Here is a 17,500-nt window from a genome sequence, read left to right as displayed (position 1 = left end):
CATCTATAAGAAAATTACTAGAAATGAAGTTCAGTGATGTGGTTAAAGATTTTTTTTTTTTTCGGAATAAGAGTTCTACAAGAGGTTGAGGGCACTAGGCCTATTCTATCTCATTTCTCTTCCTCTTGTTCTGGTAAAGTTTTTAAAAATCATATAGGAAACATTTACTTTAATGTTACTGTTCTTAAAATATTTTATTTTTTCTTGTTTCCTTTCCTCACTGGGGTATTTTTCCCTGTTGGGGTCATTGGGCTTATAGAATCCTGCTTTTCCGAGTAGGGTTGTAGCTCAGCTAATAACAACAACGACAACAACAACAACATCAATAATAATAATAATAATAATAATAATAATAATAATAATAATAATAATGTTCTAAAATTCATTAATATAACAGAGATGTTATATTTCACATTTATCAATTTCTTCAGGTATGCTCCTGTTAGTAATAGCTTACTTTTCTAACTAGGGTTGTATCTTAGCTAGTAATAATTTCTTGAAATGCATTAATATAACAGCTGTTATATTTCACATTTACCATTTTCTTCAGGTATGCTCCTGGTTGGGATAGCACAATTGACACATTCCTCGCCTGGAAAATGGTCCTGGGGACCTATTGACGTTTCCAGCTTGCCTAGTAATTTTCCAGACTCCAGACTTCCCCACGCCCCTCCCACCATCCCCGATGAGGAAGAGGGTGATAATGATTTGAAACCAGAATCAAATTCAAAATTACGTAGTCTTTGTCTCGATGGAAATGGAGTAAAGGTATGTTTTAAAAGTATTCGTAGTTTTTTTTTTTATATTCTTAGAGGTTTCACTGAAAGGTTATGTCAGGTTATTTTTTGCATAATGTTTTTAAATTCTTTGAAAATAAAAATACGTACATTTGGAGGCTTTTAAAAGATTGTGTTTTTAATTTTTTGAAAATAAAAATATGTACATATGGAGGTTTTTAAAAAATTGTGTTTTTCATTTCTTTGGAAATAAAAATATGTGCATTTAAAGGTTTTTAAAAGATTGTGTTTTTAATTTCTTTGAAAATAGAAATAATTACATATGGAGGATTTTAAAAGATTGGGTTTTTACTCCTTAGAGGTTTTAATAAAAGGTTATTTCTGTATCCTGTTTTTAAATTGTTTGAAAATAGAAGTATTTCCATATGGAGGTGTTTAAAAAATTGTTTATTTCCTTCTTAAATTCTTTGAAAATAAAAATAAATCCAATTGGAGGTACGTAAATATATTTGTTTATTACCTGTATTGATTTATGTACATAAGCTATGTTAGATTTATTTTAATATTGTTACTTTTCTTAAGATGTTTTATTTTAATTTTAGTTTCCTTATTTCCTTTCTTCACTCGGCTATTTTCCCTGTTGGAGTCCTTGAGTTTATAGCATCCTGCTTTTCCAACTAGGTTGTAGCTTAGTAAGTAATAATAATAATAATAATAATAATAATAATAATAATAATAATGATAATAATAATAATAATAATAATAATAATAATAATAATAATAATAATAATAATAATAATAATAATATGCAGACATATATATTAATTCATTATTTATATGTATGTACATATTTTCCTAAAATGGACATTAGATGTCAGGATGCCTGAAAACTTTAAATCAATCAGTCAATCAATCAATCATAAAATGGACAACAGGAATCTATTATGATATTTTCGTACTTTGTATCAAATCTAACCTTGAGATTCTTAACTTTTGAAGTCATTAACTTTTACTTTTTTTTTTTTACCAATTAATTTTTCCAATACCACGCTTGGTTGACTCAAAAAAGACAACAATTGATAACGAACGCCTGGTAATGAATCCTTTTCCCCAAAAAACAAATCAATGAATGGATGACCTTACTCTTTGTTTGTCTTCCTGTCGTGAATTCTCTCTTATTATTCTTTTCATTACAGTGTCCTTTGGGCATTTCAAAAGGAGTTTCCAATCGTGGACTTGACATTCCTTCCAATGGCCCGCCCATCAATGTAGTGCAGCATCATCACTTTCACACCCACGCTGAGAAAGGTGGTGCCGTGGACGCAAGGCCCATTCGCCAGTCCGGTCCCACGCAAGGGGAGCAGGCCTTCCCTCACCCAATTTTGTTCGGAGGTCAGGCTGATTTTCCAGCTCAGGCACAAAACCCTTTGTCACCTGTTGGTAATCCTTTCTCGGACATAGGGCAACAATTACCACAAGTAAATCCTTCAGGACAGCACAATCTTCCTCCTGGAAATCCGCTGCTAGGACAGAATCCTTTTCCAGCTCAGGCACAAAACCCTTTATCACCTGGTGGTAATCCTTTCCTGGACATAGGACAACAATTACCACACGTAAATCCTTCAGGACAGCACAATCTTCCTCCTGGAAATCCGCTGCTAGGACAGAATCCTTTTCCAGCTCAGGCACAAAACCCTTTGTCACCTGTTGGTAATCCTTTCCTGGACATAGGGCAACAATTACCACAAGTGAATCCTTCAGGACAGCACCATCTTCCTCCTGGAAATCCGCTGCTGGGACAGATTCCAGCATCCTCTTCGGGAAATCTTCAGGGCCCTTTCACAGAACATCCCCAACCACCATCTGGTCCTGTCGCGTCATTACCAATGGTCTTCCCCCAAGTTTTCCCTGTGGAGCAACGACCATTACCTCAAGGCAGTCAGTTCCCTTTACCCATAGACCCACAGTTATTGCCTTCAAACCCACATATACCTGATGTCACTCAAGCATCTTCGGTGCCTGAAAACCAGCATCCTTTGCTATCGCCGGACATACCTCCGTATCGAGAGCAGTGCCAGTGTGTCCATCCTACTCTGTGTGGCCCTGCTGATGTAGTGCCAAGATTGTTGCCAACAGACCCTCTTCCACACCTGCTAATTGATCCTCGTTCATTGGGCACTGATGTATTATCAAATGCCACCGACTTAGAAGCCAACGACAAGCCTTCTGGAGGTAACGAAAGCTCAAATGCTAATACTGTCAGTGGCGAAAGTCGTTTAAGAAGAAGCACATTAAATGACACTGAAGCAAAGACCAGGAATGGAAGAAACGTAAGTACAGTAATGTTTTTATATATTTTACAATAGTTTCATTTTTATTTATATCTGTTCTTCAGGGGCCCTTTTGTGAATCTTTACAGTAACAATTCTTTAAGGTACATCAAATTCCCTCTAAAAGGGTATTAGATATTTGAACATGGTTATGCATTGACAGTCAAATATCTATTGCCTATTAAGTTCAGCAAAGTCAAATATAAAACAGTAATGCACTTGATAGTCAAGGTTATATTAATCTTATGAACTTGCTATCACTGTATGCAGTTCAGACTTCTATAAGCATATCTGTATTGAAGAAAGCTTGTTTACATTAGTGAATTTCTGCCTGGATTTTTAAAACTTTTATGCTTTTTTAGTGCATTGCATACAAAGGGTCTTTCCAGTTTTACATGAATCAGCTGCTTTAATTGGGAGATTTGATGCTCTTATTATATCCCATTAACTATCATTGCAGGCCAAGTAATCATTGTTTGTACTATTTACATTACTAAAGAAAATTAAACTTTCATTTTGCTATTTTGGGGTATTTATTGTAATACTGATAATCTTTGGTAACTATATATTGTGCTAGGATCTATTATTCATGTGGGTAAAATCATCTTTTGTTCATGAACCTGGAAACCACTTCAGTAATTTTACCCATTATTCCACAGCACTTGTTAGGAGTCTATTACCCAGGAGCTTCTGGATGCCAAGAAAATCACATTTGTTGCCGTGAGCTGTTCCTGGAAACATTCCAGAACCAATTTGCTTGTGGCGTTCGGAATGCGCAAGGACTCTTGGGCAGATCAGCGCATATCAAACTAGCAAAGGGAGACTCAGAATTTGGGGAACATCCCTGGCAAGCTGCCATTCTGAAGGATGCCCACGGAGAGTCGGTCTATGTCTGCGGTGCAGCCCTTATAACTGACAGGCATGCGCTCACTGCTGCCCACTGCGTGAACAGGTTAGTAATAAAACAATATCCTGTTCAATCTCAACAAATGATTATATGTAAATGTGTATCACAACTGAAGACAATGTTTCTTGCATCCAAAAATGTCTTATTTGATCCCTTGCCATCCTAGCTTACATTCTTCTGAGCTGAAAGTTCGGCTTGGTGAGTGGGACGTGTCTGGGGAGACAGAATTTCTGGAGCATCTTGATGTTCCAGTGGCAGAGATTAGGTCTCACCCTCAGTACTACGCGGGAAACCTGAATAATGACATCGCTCTTCTTACACTGCAGGATCTTGTAGATTTAAGTAGCAAGTAAGGACTCGGTCATAGCTTCTTTTATTGCTTATTTTATATCATATTATTAGTGATGTTACAGTATTGTTAATTGTTGTATTATCTACCTAGTTTTTGTGTCTCCTGTCAGTTATCTTTTTGGGACCTGCACTGAGGGCTCATCATATCAGTAATAATTTTTTACCTTTCATTTTGCTTGTAATAGACGGAGAATTGCAGCTTTGTAAGATCTCTTGTGCTATGTCTTCCCGATTTTCGATTTCTTTATTCCAAAATTATCAACCGAAATCAAGTATAGCTCAAAACTCAAACCAAATATTTGGCAATTAATTATTCAAAGTGTCTGGGAACTATCAGCACTGACCTAAATCAAGTCCTTTCGAAAATACTTACAAACTCTATCTTTTCAGCCCTCACATATCTCCCGTTTGTCTACCGGAAGCATCGGAAATATTCTCTGGCCAACACTGTTACTCAACCGGTTGGGGAAAAGACTCCTTCGGTAGTGAAGGGCAGTTCCAGCGAATCATGAAGGAAGTCGAGGTGCCTATTGTCAGCCACCAACAATGCCAAGAAGCCCTCAGGGGCACCAGGCTTGGTCCTGGCTACTTACTTCACGAAGGAATGTTGTGTGCTGGAGGAGAGGCCAAAAGGGACGCTTGTACTGTAAGTGAATACAGCAGTTCTCTTCCATATCTTTTCCCATCATTAGTAATCTGGAATCATAGCATCAGTAGTTACCGCCTGCAAACTTAAAAAAGACATTGAGGTCAAAATGTTTCAGAAGAGGTCTGTTTTCAATATCTCAGCAGATTATCTTATGTTAAGAACAGTTTGCTTTAAGAAATGGTACAGTACTGTTATTAGCATCATTTTATTGGTTTGTTTTAGTTATTACTTATAGTATTCCTAATTGTATTTCCAGGGTGATGGAGGTGGGCCCCTTGTGTGCCAAGGCCCCGATGGCACTGCTCACCTTGCCGGCTTGGTATCTTGGGGTATCGGATGCGGTCAGCTCGGAGTACCAGGAGTTTATGTCAACGTTCCCTATTATATGGACTGGATTCTGACTTATCTTAAAACTTAGTCACTTGGTTTGTATATCTTATATATACCGTTTGCCGTTATGCGCAAGTTATTTATGCAGATGTTTGCTGTTTTATTGCTGCTAATAAATGGTATTAAGATGATCATTTTATATTACCCTGTCTAGATAACATTACCTATGGCTCATTCCACTTTATATGGAATCTTTTGTTTTGGCTAGTGTGAGATTTTCAAAACACTAATGACCATGTAAGGTTCAATATACACATTATCAAAGCTTCTTTCTAGTCGTCTTTAGACCTTGAGTAGAAATTACTTTTCAGTCATCTATTTGATCTTTTTACTTCCTTTCTCCTATCTTGCTGACCAACATCTTTGTTCTTATGTTTCTGCAACTGCAGGATTTTCCCTTGATGCTGAATGGTCTCCCCAGCCCCAATGCTGGGTCATACAGGTAAAATTTAATAAATAACAAAGCTCCTATCAATATGCAGTACTATAGTATTACAATGTCTGTGTCTATTGAAAGAAAAATTTTTTATATAAAAAAAAAGTGATGTTACGGGGTGCCAAAATGAAAGTAACGTCAAAAGTGTTACCACACTAGTTTCAGATTCAATAACTATAGTGGATAATGGTAATTCTGTACTGGTATAGGAGCCTTTGCATCATCAAATGCAAGACTTTGTGACTATGGAGATGTAACGATTTATATTGTTTACTTTATTAGTGTTTCCGACCAAAGCGACATGTCCTTTAAACACGAGGACTTAATTATTAAAGAGGAAAGTAAATGTGGTGTTGCTTATACAAAACTCCTAAGATTATGAAAATATTAGGTTAAATTAAAAGACGTGTGGGGCCAAAACCCTACAGCAGTAAAGAAGCAGCCTCCTTAATTAGGTTAGTTAGGAATACGAGGATTTAATGTTTACCGATGTGAGTGCACAGGGTAGTATTTATGTAGTCTTTTAAAAAGTGGGAATGAATTAGTATTAAGGAAAAATTTAAGTGTTGTCACAGGTAGTGAAATGTGTGTACAAATAACTAACTTCTAGATAACTTTTCTTTCTGATTTTGATTACCAAGTCATGTATTATTATGCCTGGGATAACCTGGTTGCCAGTAGGCTAACCTAACCTAACCCCAACCTAACATATTTGCACCAGTTAGGAGTAACCTAAGCCGAATGATATCTTTTTTTATAGACTAGCTAATTAGGCTATCCAACTTTCTGTTAAAAAATTAGTCGAGTGAACTAGCCTCGGATATATTTTATAGGATAACCGGTAAATCTTTACGCGAGCATTAACTCTACTAGACACTAAAATCCTATTCACGCCTAACCCAACATAGGGCATCTTGTTCCATCTCATCAAGGGCTTCACCTAAACTGCCCTTGGGCATTGTGATCTTGAATATCGTAATTTGAAGTACAGTATATATATATATATATATATATATATATATATATATATATATATATATATATATATATATATATATATGTGTGTGTGAATACTTTAAGAAACAATATACGTACACCATAATAAATCTTATAGATTCCTAATTTGATTCATAGTATGTAATTAGTTGCCTATTTCAGTAGACTGGCTTACAGTAGTCTGAAGGTTATTGTTTGCAACTCCTTTGAAATTATTTAGGTTTTAGTCTGTGATATGTGATGCGAAAATAGGGCTTCATTGGAAGCCTGGTCAATTTCTAGGCAATGCTAAATTTCAAGGGTCTGGTTTACTTTTGCAGTTGAATGAGCTCAGTCCTAATTCATCACCCTTTGGTTTAAATTTAATAATATAATTAGGCTAATAGTTTGATAGTCTAATTTTCTATATCATGTATTTTCTAATTAAAGTTAGGCCTATGTCATGTTTTATTCATCCCTGACAATTATTGCTATTACAAACAACTATATATATATATATATATATATATATATATATATATATATATATATATATATATATATATACAGTATAATATATATATATATATATATATATATATATATATATATATATATATATATATATATATATATACATACATACATACATACATATATATATATATATATATATATATATAGATAGATAGATAGATAGATAGATAGATAGATAGATATGTGTGTGTGTGTGTGTGTGCACATACAACTAGGGTTGTAGCTCAGCTAGTGATAGTATATATATATATATATATATATATATATATATATATATATATATATATATATATATATATATATATATATATATATATATATATATGGCGAACTGAGGGATTTGATGCGTATTAATGCACGAGTATATCGAAAGATAAGATATCGAGAACCATGCTCGTATTATACCTTTTAATTAATTATAATAAATTAATTAATAATATTACTGAGCTTATCTGTTGTAGTACCTATGGTAGTTAAACTTAAAAAAAATAGCAATGGTAGACAATGATACTGAAACTCCGTGAATGTCCACCACAGGACTCGAAAACATATTTTTAAATTTAATATACGTGACTATTGTCCCATTTTACTTAAGTAAGATACATCTAAAAATTACTTATAATTAAATCTTAATGATTGTATGTTGCAATCTTTGAATATTAGAAATAAATGTGAAAATAAATGTGACATGTAAATCCTCCACCACAGGACTCGAAAACATATTTTTTAAATTTAATATACGTGAGTCTTGTTTGCATTTTACTTAGGTAAGATACATATATAAATTACTTGTAATTAAATCCTAATGTTTGTATGTTGCAATCTTTGAATTTTCGAAATAAATGTGAAAAAATGTGACACGTAAATCAGGACTCGAAAACATATTTTTAAATTTAATATACGTGACTTTTGTTTGTATTTTATTTAGATAAAATACATCTAAAAATTACTTATAATCAAATCCTAATGTTTGTATGTTGCAATCTTTGAATTTTAGAAATTAATGTGAAAATAAATGTGACATGTAAATCCGGTATATAAATCACTACTACCCAGGGTTGCCATTCGTACGATAATTATAGTACGTGTACGATTATTTTGGGTCCGGTACGATGTACGATACATACCATAGGTACATACATATATGTGTGTGTGTGTGTTTAATTAAACAATTATACTCAAATCTTTTGAAATATGTCAATCATAAACTCCTTAATAATTATATTGAAAGTGTGTACGATAATTTTGGTTGAAAAACGACAATTTTAAGGCTCATGTACGATAATTCAGTCGAAATAATCTGGCAACCCTGCTACTCCAGCGTTGCCAGTTTGGCCTTTTTTCCGGCCAAAAAAAACTCAAATTTGACCTTTTGTATTTAAATAGGTTGGCCTTTAGTAATATGAAAAAAGCCGTCCCTTAAATACTATATTTTTGACCTTTTTCTATTAATGGGTTGACCTTTTAAAGCCTCTGTTGATTAGAAATTGACCTTTTCTCATTTGCAATACCTGGCAACCCTGTGCTACTCCCCGCCATGACAGTTGACACTTGACAGTTGTGACGTAACAGTGTTTAGTTCGTTCGGGCTTTTAAATTACGGTAATTCATTGTGAAAATGGAGGATTATCGGTGAAATAAAGGTCAGTCCTCTTGGATTTAATGTTTTGGGTAATATTATCCGTATTTTTTTCCATAGAGTTGTTCATGGTTGTATGTATTTAATTGTTTATAAGTGAATCGGGGTTGTGTATATCCTTGAATGTTATACGAAGCAATATGTAGCCTACATATTATTTATTTGTGATTATTTAGGCAATACATATTTGTATGTGTGTAACTATATATAACTGCGTATGTTTGGTTATACAGAGTATAATGTGTAGGCTAATATATGAACATTTAAATACTTGGCCTATATTTACTCGGTTCTGAATCTGTGTCATCGTGAATTCGTGATCAACATCATACTCAGGGTTGCCAGGTTGGCTTTTTTCTGGTAAAAAAAACTCAAAATTTAACCCTTTTTGGGTCAATAAACGCCAAAATGTGGCCTGTTTTCGTGCTAGATACCTAAATTTGGCCTTTTAAAAGGATTAGATTGGGAAAGGTAAAAAAAACCCTCAAATTTTAACCCTTTTTGGGCCAAAAAACGCCAAAACGTGGCCTTTTTTGGGCTAGATACCTAATTTTGGCCTTTTTTAAGAAGGTCTAGTGGATTAGACTGGGAAAGGTCTATTGGGAGTGCAGATATCTATAGTTATCTTAATATACGTCCCTGATTATATACGATATCTTCCGATAGTCGTTCCTGGGGTTAGAACCCCGTGATACCTGACGGTAATTCTCTTTATAATATCAATTGCAGAAATATTATACAGTAGGAGCGCAATAAATTGTTTAGCCTTAAGTGCTATATTTTCGGCCTTTTTCTACTATTAAGTTGACCTTTTAAAGCTCCATTTGATCAGACGTTGACCTTTCCTCATTTGGAAAACCTGGCAACCCTGTTCATACTGCAAGCTTGAAGTGATTAACAGTTCTTCAGCGATCAAGTAAAGTAAATTTGTAATTATTACAAATAAGTGATATAAATTACATTTTAAAATTGTATTTCTGTCATACAAAACTACTCTTACCATTTCTCCCATATATAGCAGGTCACATCAAATTGAATATTGAAATATGGCCCAAAAAAAGGCTTGAAATATAGACTTATCTCACGAGTCAAGTCTGTAGAGTCTGGGAAAATTGATTATGAAGATATAATATATTTTACCACTTCAAAATTACAGAATAGTTACATACATATAATTCTTAATGAAATAAGGTAGACAATTTTGATAAAACGCTTTAGAAATACTAATATATCATACAATTTAATGATTATTTAATGTGAGCATCTTAGTATTATTATTATTATTACTTGCTAAGCTACAACCCTAGTTGGAAAAGCAAAATGCTATAAGCCCAGAGGCCCCAACAGTGAAAATAGCCCAGCGAGGAAAGGAAACAAGGAAAAATAATATATTTTATGAACAATGACATTTAAATAAATATTTCCTATATAAACTATGAAAACTTTATATAAACAAGAGGAAGAGAAACGAGATAGAATAGTATGCCTATTTGGTTGGTTTGGGTAAGATTATCAAGACACGGGCTCTTGCTGTATCGACAGACCTGGCTCATAAGGACATTATACTTGATCCTAAATTTTAAAAAGGGTTAAAGGACTCCTGTATCCTTATATTTTACGTATTTATTTGGTAAGGCTGCTAGGTCTACATTATAATAGGCCTACCATGGATATTCAAAAGGCCTTATATATCAACAGTGTCTGTCTTTTCTTGGTGGTTACTCATCAATTATGAACTATTTCGAACGTTACTTGTGTAATAAACAAAGTCTTAGGTCTAGGGGAGGTGATAGTCTAGGTCCCCCCCCCCTCAAAAAAACATCCTGCAAAGGTTTATAAATTTGAAATAGGCCTACATATTCTCTTTGTTCTGTACTGGAAATAAATCTGATTGAGTTCGCGTCTTCCTGCTGCGGATAAATAAGAAAAAGGCTCTGTCAGTTAAGTAGATTTTTGCGGGTAAGAAACTTGCAGTTAGTGTTTAAACTTTTAAGGTACTTACCTTAGTTTGGGGTAATTTTCATGGTTTCAAGGGATTTCTAGGGTGAAATTTAAGGGAATGAGAAATTTTTTAAGGTAATCTAAGGTAAAAAGCAGCAGGATTCGAGGTAATGGCCACATGACACATGTTCAAGTTTAAACCCTGCTTGCAGTACTGTAAAAAGAGCAACATTGATACGAGAGCAAACTAAAGTAGAGGATATTCTAACATGTAAGAAGAAGAAATGGACGTGGGCAGGACATATAATGAGAATGACAGATGCTAAATGGACATTAAGAATAACAGAATGGGTCCCTAGAGATTGTAAAAGAAGCAGAAGAGAAGAGAAGACGATGGATTGACGAGCTGAGATTATATCTGGATATAGACTGGCATAGAAAGACCATAAACAGACGGTAGTGGTAGGGCGTGTCTGAGGCTTTTGTTCTGCAGTGGACTACATGTGATATATATATATATATATATATATATATATATATATATATATATATATATATATATATATTTATATATATATAATCATCGGACATTACTAGTCCACTGCAGAACAAAGGCTTCAGACATGTCCCTCCACTTGCATCAGGTTAAGGTGCTTCTGTGACTGTATATACCTGCATATTTTCTTAGCCCGTCAGTCCATCGTCTTCATTTCCTTCCCCTGCTTCTTTTACTATTTCTAGGGACCAATTCTGTTATTCTTGATGTCCATCTATTATCTGTCATTCTCATTATATGTCCTGCCCATGTCCTTTATATATATATATATATATATATATATATATATATATATATATATATATATATATATGTATATATATATATATATATATATATTATATATATATATAGGTCTTGGTTTTCTCTAACATGGTCTTGAAATACAGTTTTAACTAGACCGAGGACATTGTTGAGAAGTTAGCTAGTTTGTTCACTGTACTATACATTAGGCCTATTACCGTCAGTTGAATACATTCTGATGCAAAAGATGCTTTCCCTTGAACCCGAATGTATTCAACCAACGTCAATAGGCCTACAGTATGCCACAATGAGATTTAGGACATCAGGTGATAAACCAAGATTGAGACCTACCAAGAAATTTGATAATTTTACTGAATTTTCAATATTTTAATAATTTTCAATTTTACAATGTTTCGAATATGAGTATTTATATCTTATATGTCAGAATGCGACAAGTATTTATATTTATAAATATTTGAGTATTCATATTTATAAATATTTGAGTATTTATATTTATAGATATTTAAGTATTTATATTTATAAATATTTGAGTATTTATATTTATAAATATTTGAAAATTTATATTTATAAATATTTGAGTATTTATATTTATAAATATTTGAGTATTTATATTTATAAATATTTGAGTATTTATATTTATAGATATTTGAGTATTTATATTTATAGATATTTGAGTATTTATATTTATAAATATTTGAGTATTTGTTTATAAATATTTGAGTATTTATATTTATAAATATTTGAGTATTTATATTTATAAATATTTGAGTATTTATATTTATAAATATTTGAGTATTTATATTTATAAATATTTGAGTATTTATATTTATAAATATTTGAGTATTTATATTTATAAATATTTGTATTTATATTTTTGATTTTGTGAAATCGTGTCTTTGAGATTTTAATAATAATTGAAAAAAGATATATTTTTCTATGACGGAATCGAATGGCCTTCCTGGTCCCAGCGCCAACAGTGCACCTCACGCGGTAACCTGTAGGCATTACTTAAGGATATTACCATCCTACCTTTACCTTATCTGGACCCACTTTTTAGCCTTCGGCTCAACTTCTTTTTTTTTTCTTTTTTTTTTTTTTTTTTAGTCCAACTGTGGCGTTTTCCTGTGTTGAATGGTTTCCCAGTCCCCATAATTATTTGATTTCCAAAATTATTTGAGGCTCAAAAATCAATTGATCTCAACGCTCAACACTCGGGATTAGCATATATAATATATATATATATATATATATATATATATATATATATATATATATATATACATTGTATATATATATTTATATATACATACACTGTATATATATATATATATATATATATATATATATATATATATATATATATATATATATATATATATATATATATATATATATATATATATATATATATATATATATATATATATATCTATATATATATGTATATATATAATACTTCAAATATGTCAGGTATTAAAGAAATAAATAGTTTTCAAAAATATTTATTCCTGAAAAGTACATTTTATAAAACAAATGAAAATTACAAATTAAAAATTATTTATTCCTGAAAAGTACAATTTATAAACAAATGGAAATTTCAAATAAATTATTTATTCCTAAAAAGTACAATTTATAAACAAAACAAATTAAAATTTCAAATAAAAACTTCTTTATTCCTGAAAAGTACAATTTATAACCAACACCAAAATGAAAATTTCAATTCCTTTTTGGAAGCAGATCTTCAATTTACTTCCTCCAGTATCTCTTCAACATCATCCTCAATTTGGAAACTGCAAATTTCCGCCATTTCTTCATCGTGGCAAAATCAATATCAGACCGCAAGAAGAATGCTGGAATATTTCGCTCGCCTCTGTAGGGGACATCATCTTCATCCTCCCTAGGCCTAGCAAAATGGTCCAGGATATCTGTGGGCCACGAGTCAGGTTTGTCCCGAATTCTCCCTGGACTGAAGTCCTTATGTTCCGCGAACATATTCAAACAGTACATATCCTTCCCTTTCCTTACGATGACCCTCCTCCTAGCGTAGTCAACAATGGCCTCATTATTATGCAGGAAATCTCTACCTAGCATGATATCTCCTCTGCCGTAGGAAACGTTATTCACAACTGTGATATCCACCGCCTCCAAGGCGATATCCTGCCCCAGCTTTAACTGCAACTTGTTCACGTCAAGCTGTTTGTCCATCACTGTGGGATCCTCAACCTCTGGGTTCAGCTGCTTGCCTTCAAGGAAGCTCCTTGTCACATAAGTATTGCTATTCTCGGTGATGTGGATCACTACGCCTCCATAGTAACGACCGCAGTAAGCCCTTTGAACCAGAGGGTACCTTGGAAGGTAATTATATTGCCACTTGGCTCGCTTCTTGGCCTTTGGTATGTACAAGAATGATTCGTTCTTCTCGAAGCGGTACATGGCCCCCAGCGCCGCCAGCAGTCCGTTGCACAGAGAGATTTGTGGATACATCATTTCCCGGTGGACGTACAAATCTGTCAAGATAGTGACGTGGGCCATTTTGATTTCCACCTTCGGTATCACACCTACGAAACCTGCAAGTCCTCTCCCGGCGCCGTTCTCATCCTCGGTTGTCATGAAACCGTCAAGTTTCAGAGTTCGAACGTGGGTATGGGTGATGGTGCTGACTTGGAACAGGTCGTCTGTAGCGATGCCTGCCGGAGAGGTTTGACCGTTGATCTCCACCTGCAGCACACCGTTATGGCCCAAGGGAATCCATTCCTTTTTGCGTATCTTCTTCAGCCTCAAGTCACTCTCGAGCGGGAAGTTCTCGTAGGTGTAAGGGTGGTCAGAAAACAGGAGGTACAGCTCCCAGACTTGATTCTTCACCATCAGCATGTTGTCTTTCCACAGCTTTCGCGGCCTCTCTGTTCTTTCTATCTTTTTCAGAAGTTTCTCCATTAGCTTTTCTTTCTTCTTTATTTTCTTATCAGCGTTGTGTTTGCTGAGGGATGAAGGAAACTCCGAAAGATCATCTCTTTCGGTTTCCAAACGTTGGCTGTTCTGGTCTCTTGCTGCTGATTTCCTCATTAGGCCCATGTTCAGTATTTCGGTTTCCATAGTTTCCATCTTCGTTCTTTTTGTGGATTCAGTCTTTCCAGTCTATAGTTATTGTAACCAATACATCGATAGATGACGCCTTTTAAGCGCTAGAACTGAACAATATTTCCCAGAGAAATATTGAATATTTAAAAACAAAACAATACATATGTTTAATGATTAATCTTGAATTTCTGAAACCGCATCATCCTTGTGAGCTAAGGAAGGGGGTTAGGTTTTGGGGGAGCCTATAGGTCTATCTTCTTAATGGCTCCAATAGTTCCCATAGAATAAAAAGCAAATAATATGAATAAATTTCTATTTAAAGAGCAAGTCACTTGTAAAAACTGCATACATCCAAAAATAAAATGCAATTTTTTTTTTGCATTAGTTGTTGTCATTTGATAAAATCACAACGAGAGTATTTCATCAGAATTTGTCATTATTTTGTTGTCTGTGATTTCAAGTTAAAGATATATATATATATATATATATATATATATATATATATATATATATATATATATATGTATGTGTATATATATATATATGTATATATATATATATATATATATATATATAATCGGAGAAGTATTAATATATATATATATATATATATATAATATAATATAATATATTTATATATCAATACTTCTCTTCGATTATAATTAACTCCAGATATTAATAATTTCGTTTCTTGCTTCAGGGTACACTCGGACACACTATTCTATCTTGTTTCGTATCCTCTTGTTATTTTGAAGTTTTTATCATCTTGATATTTTCAAGTTTTTATAGTTTATATATGAAAGATTTATTTTAATGTTAATATTAATCTTAAACCTCCCTTGTAGTTTTTCCTTATTACCTTTCCTCACTGGGATATTTTCCCTGTTGGAGCCCTTGGGCTTATAGCATGCTGTTTTTCCAACTAGGGTTGCAGCTTAGGAAATAATAATAATAATAATAATAATAATAATAATAATAATAATAATAAATGACAGGTATTGATAATTTCGTTCATCTGATGTTAATAGCTTCTTTCCAAGCTGATCTTAGACTTTTTTTTTCTACAGGGCTTTGTTGCAGTCAAGGCTTAATAGTATTTCTGACCGATTAGCCTTTTTGATTGACAATATCGAAATCGTGAGAACGATGGTTGAGGATATAAATGCATCTACGAAAGGAGGGAAGTCGCAGAGTGAATCTCCTGATAAGGTAAGGTACTTCTAAGATTTTTTTTTTTTTTTTTTTTTTTTTTTAACAGGGGAACCCTACTCCATACAGGGCCTTTTCATAGTTCATTTTATCGTATACATATCAACACTTAATATTTTACATTAAGAAACGGTAAATGCCTGGCAACATTTATTCTAGGATTTTTACCGTTTTAAAAACCGATATATTGACGTAAAGGAGTGATATTACGGTCACCAACCCATAGAATATAAGAACATAATATGGTAAAATTACGGTCGCCTGTATTTTACTGAAATACGGCTGAGAACAGTAGATTTTCACGGAGAATTTCCGATTGAAATTACGGTTGTTTTAACAATCAAGGCATTCGGGATTTCACACCGCATATTGCTTTTTGATGAATTACTTTACTTAAGGGCTGCTTCTCTTGTCTTATACTGCACGGGAACCCTACTCTCTACAGGACCTTTCATAGTTCATTTTATCCTATACAATCTTATGTATTTAGCATTTCAAACCGCATATTGCTCGTTTATTGTCAAATCTACATTATCGAAACACTGAAAACAAGAAAGTCTTTAGTTTCCTCTTTAAAGCCTTAATGTCTTCAATCTTTCGCATGTCTAGTGGAAGGTTATCGTATATACAAAGGTTTTCTAAAACGATAGATATGAGAATGTCGATGTTACACATAAGGTTAGTTCTATATGCAAAATCAAATTTACACGGTGTACATTAGTTCTGTATGAACAACTTACAAATTTTTACATTAGATTAGTTTTGTATGCATAATTTATACATTTTGCATTAGGTTTATTCTGTATGCGCAATTTATACATTTTACATTAGATTAGTTCTGTATGCACAATTTACACATTGTACATTAGATTAGTTTTGTATGCACAATTTACACATTTTACATTAGATTAGTTCTGTGTGCAAAATTTACACATTGTACATTAGATTATTTCTGTATGCACAATTTACACATTTTACATTAGATTAGTTCTGTGTGCAAAATTTACACATTGTACATTAGATTATTTCTGTATGCACAATTTACACATTGTACATTAGATTAGTTTTGTATTCACAATTTACACATTTTACATTAGATTAGTTTTGTATGCACAATTTACACATTGTACATTAGATTAGTTTTGTATGCACAATTTACACACATTAGATTAGTTTTGTATTCACAATTTATACATTTTACATTACCTTATTTCTATAAGCAAAGTCAATTTAGGAGTCCGACCTCTATAAGATCATCACCTGTCAGTCTACTGAACTTGATTGTCGCCTCATTTCCACTTCTATTTCCATTTCCATTTCCCACGGCTTTCCACTCCTATTTCCATTTCCCTTTCCATTTCCATTTCCCACGGCCCCCGGAAATGCATTAATACGTCAGGGTTACATCTTAGACAACAACCTTCCCTTGGAAGTGACCGAAACACACACGGGTGCCCAAATCACGCACGCTCATTTGCTTTGAAAAGCTATTTTTATTTTT

The 17,500-nt window shown here is 33.2% G+C and overlaps 2 protein-coding genes across 2 annotated transcripts in view; both read left to right on the top strand.

Moving 5' to 3' along the window:
• The window catches only part of LOC137615114 (protein masquerade-like), a 22,449-nt gene extending 16,989 nt beyond the window's left edge, over positions 1–5,460 (top strand). The window contains exons 2-7 of the mRNA XM_068344745.1: positions 551–768; positions 1,934–3,067; positions 3,727–4,019; positions 4,141–4,323; positions 4,716–4,971; positions 5,231–5,460. Coding sequence (XP_068200846.1) covers positions 551–768; positions 1,934–3,067; positions 3,727–4,019; positions 4,141–4,323; positions 4,716–4,971; positions 5,231–5,392 — 2,246 coding nt within the window. The 3' untranslated portion in view covers positions 5,393–5,460. The remainder of the gene's footprint in view (positions 1–550; positions 769–1,933; positions 3,068–3,726; positions 4,020–4,140; positions 4,324–4,715; positions 4,972–5,230) is intronic.
• Positions 5,461–8,861: 3,401 nt separating this feature from the next.
• Positions 8,862–17,500, top strand: part of LOC137615468 (uncharacterized) — a 155,205-nt gene continuing 146,566 nt past the window's right edge. The window contains exons 1-2 of the mRNA XM_068345361.1: positions 8,862–8,955; positions 15,858–15,999. Coding sequence (XP_068201462.1) covers positions 15,953–15,999 — 47 coding nt within the window. The 5' untranslated portion in view covers positions 8,862–8,955; positions 15,858–15,952. The remainder of the gene's footprint in view (positions 8,956–15,857; positions 16,000–17,500) is intronic.

The sequence above is a fragment of the Palaemon carinicauda genome, chromosome 21 (assembly GCF_036898095.1).
Source record: "Palaemon carinicauda isolate YSFRI2023 chromosome 21, ASM3689809v2, whole genome shotgun sequence".
NCBI classification, from domain to species: domain Eukaryota; kingdom Metazoa; phylum Arthropoda; class Malacostraca; order Decapoda; family Palaemonidae; genus Palaemon; species Palaemon carinicauda.
The sequence above is the reverse complement of the archived record's forward strand: the minus strand, read 5'-3'. Positions and strand labels throughout refer to the sequence as shown.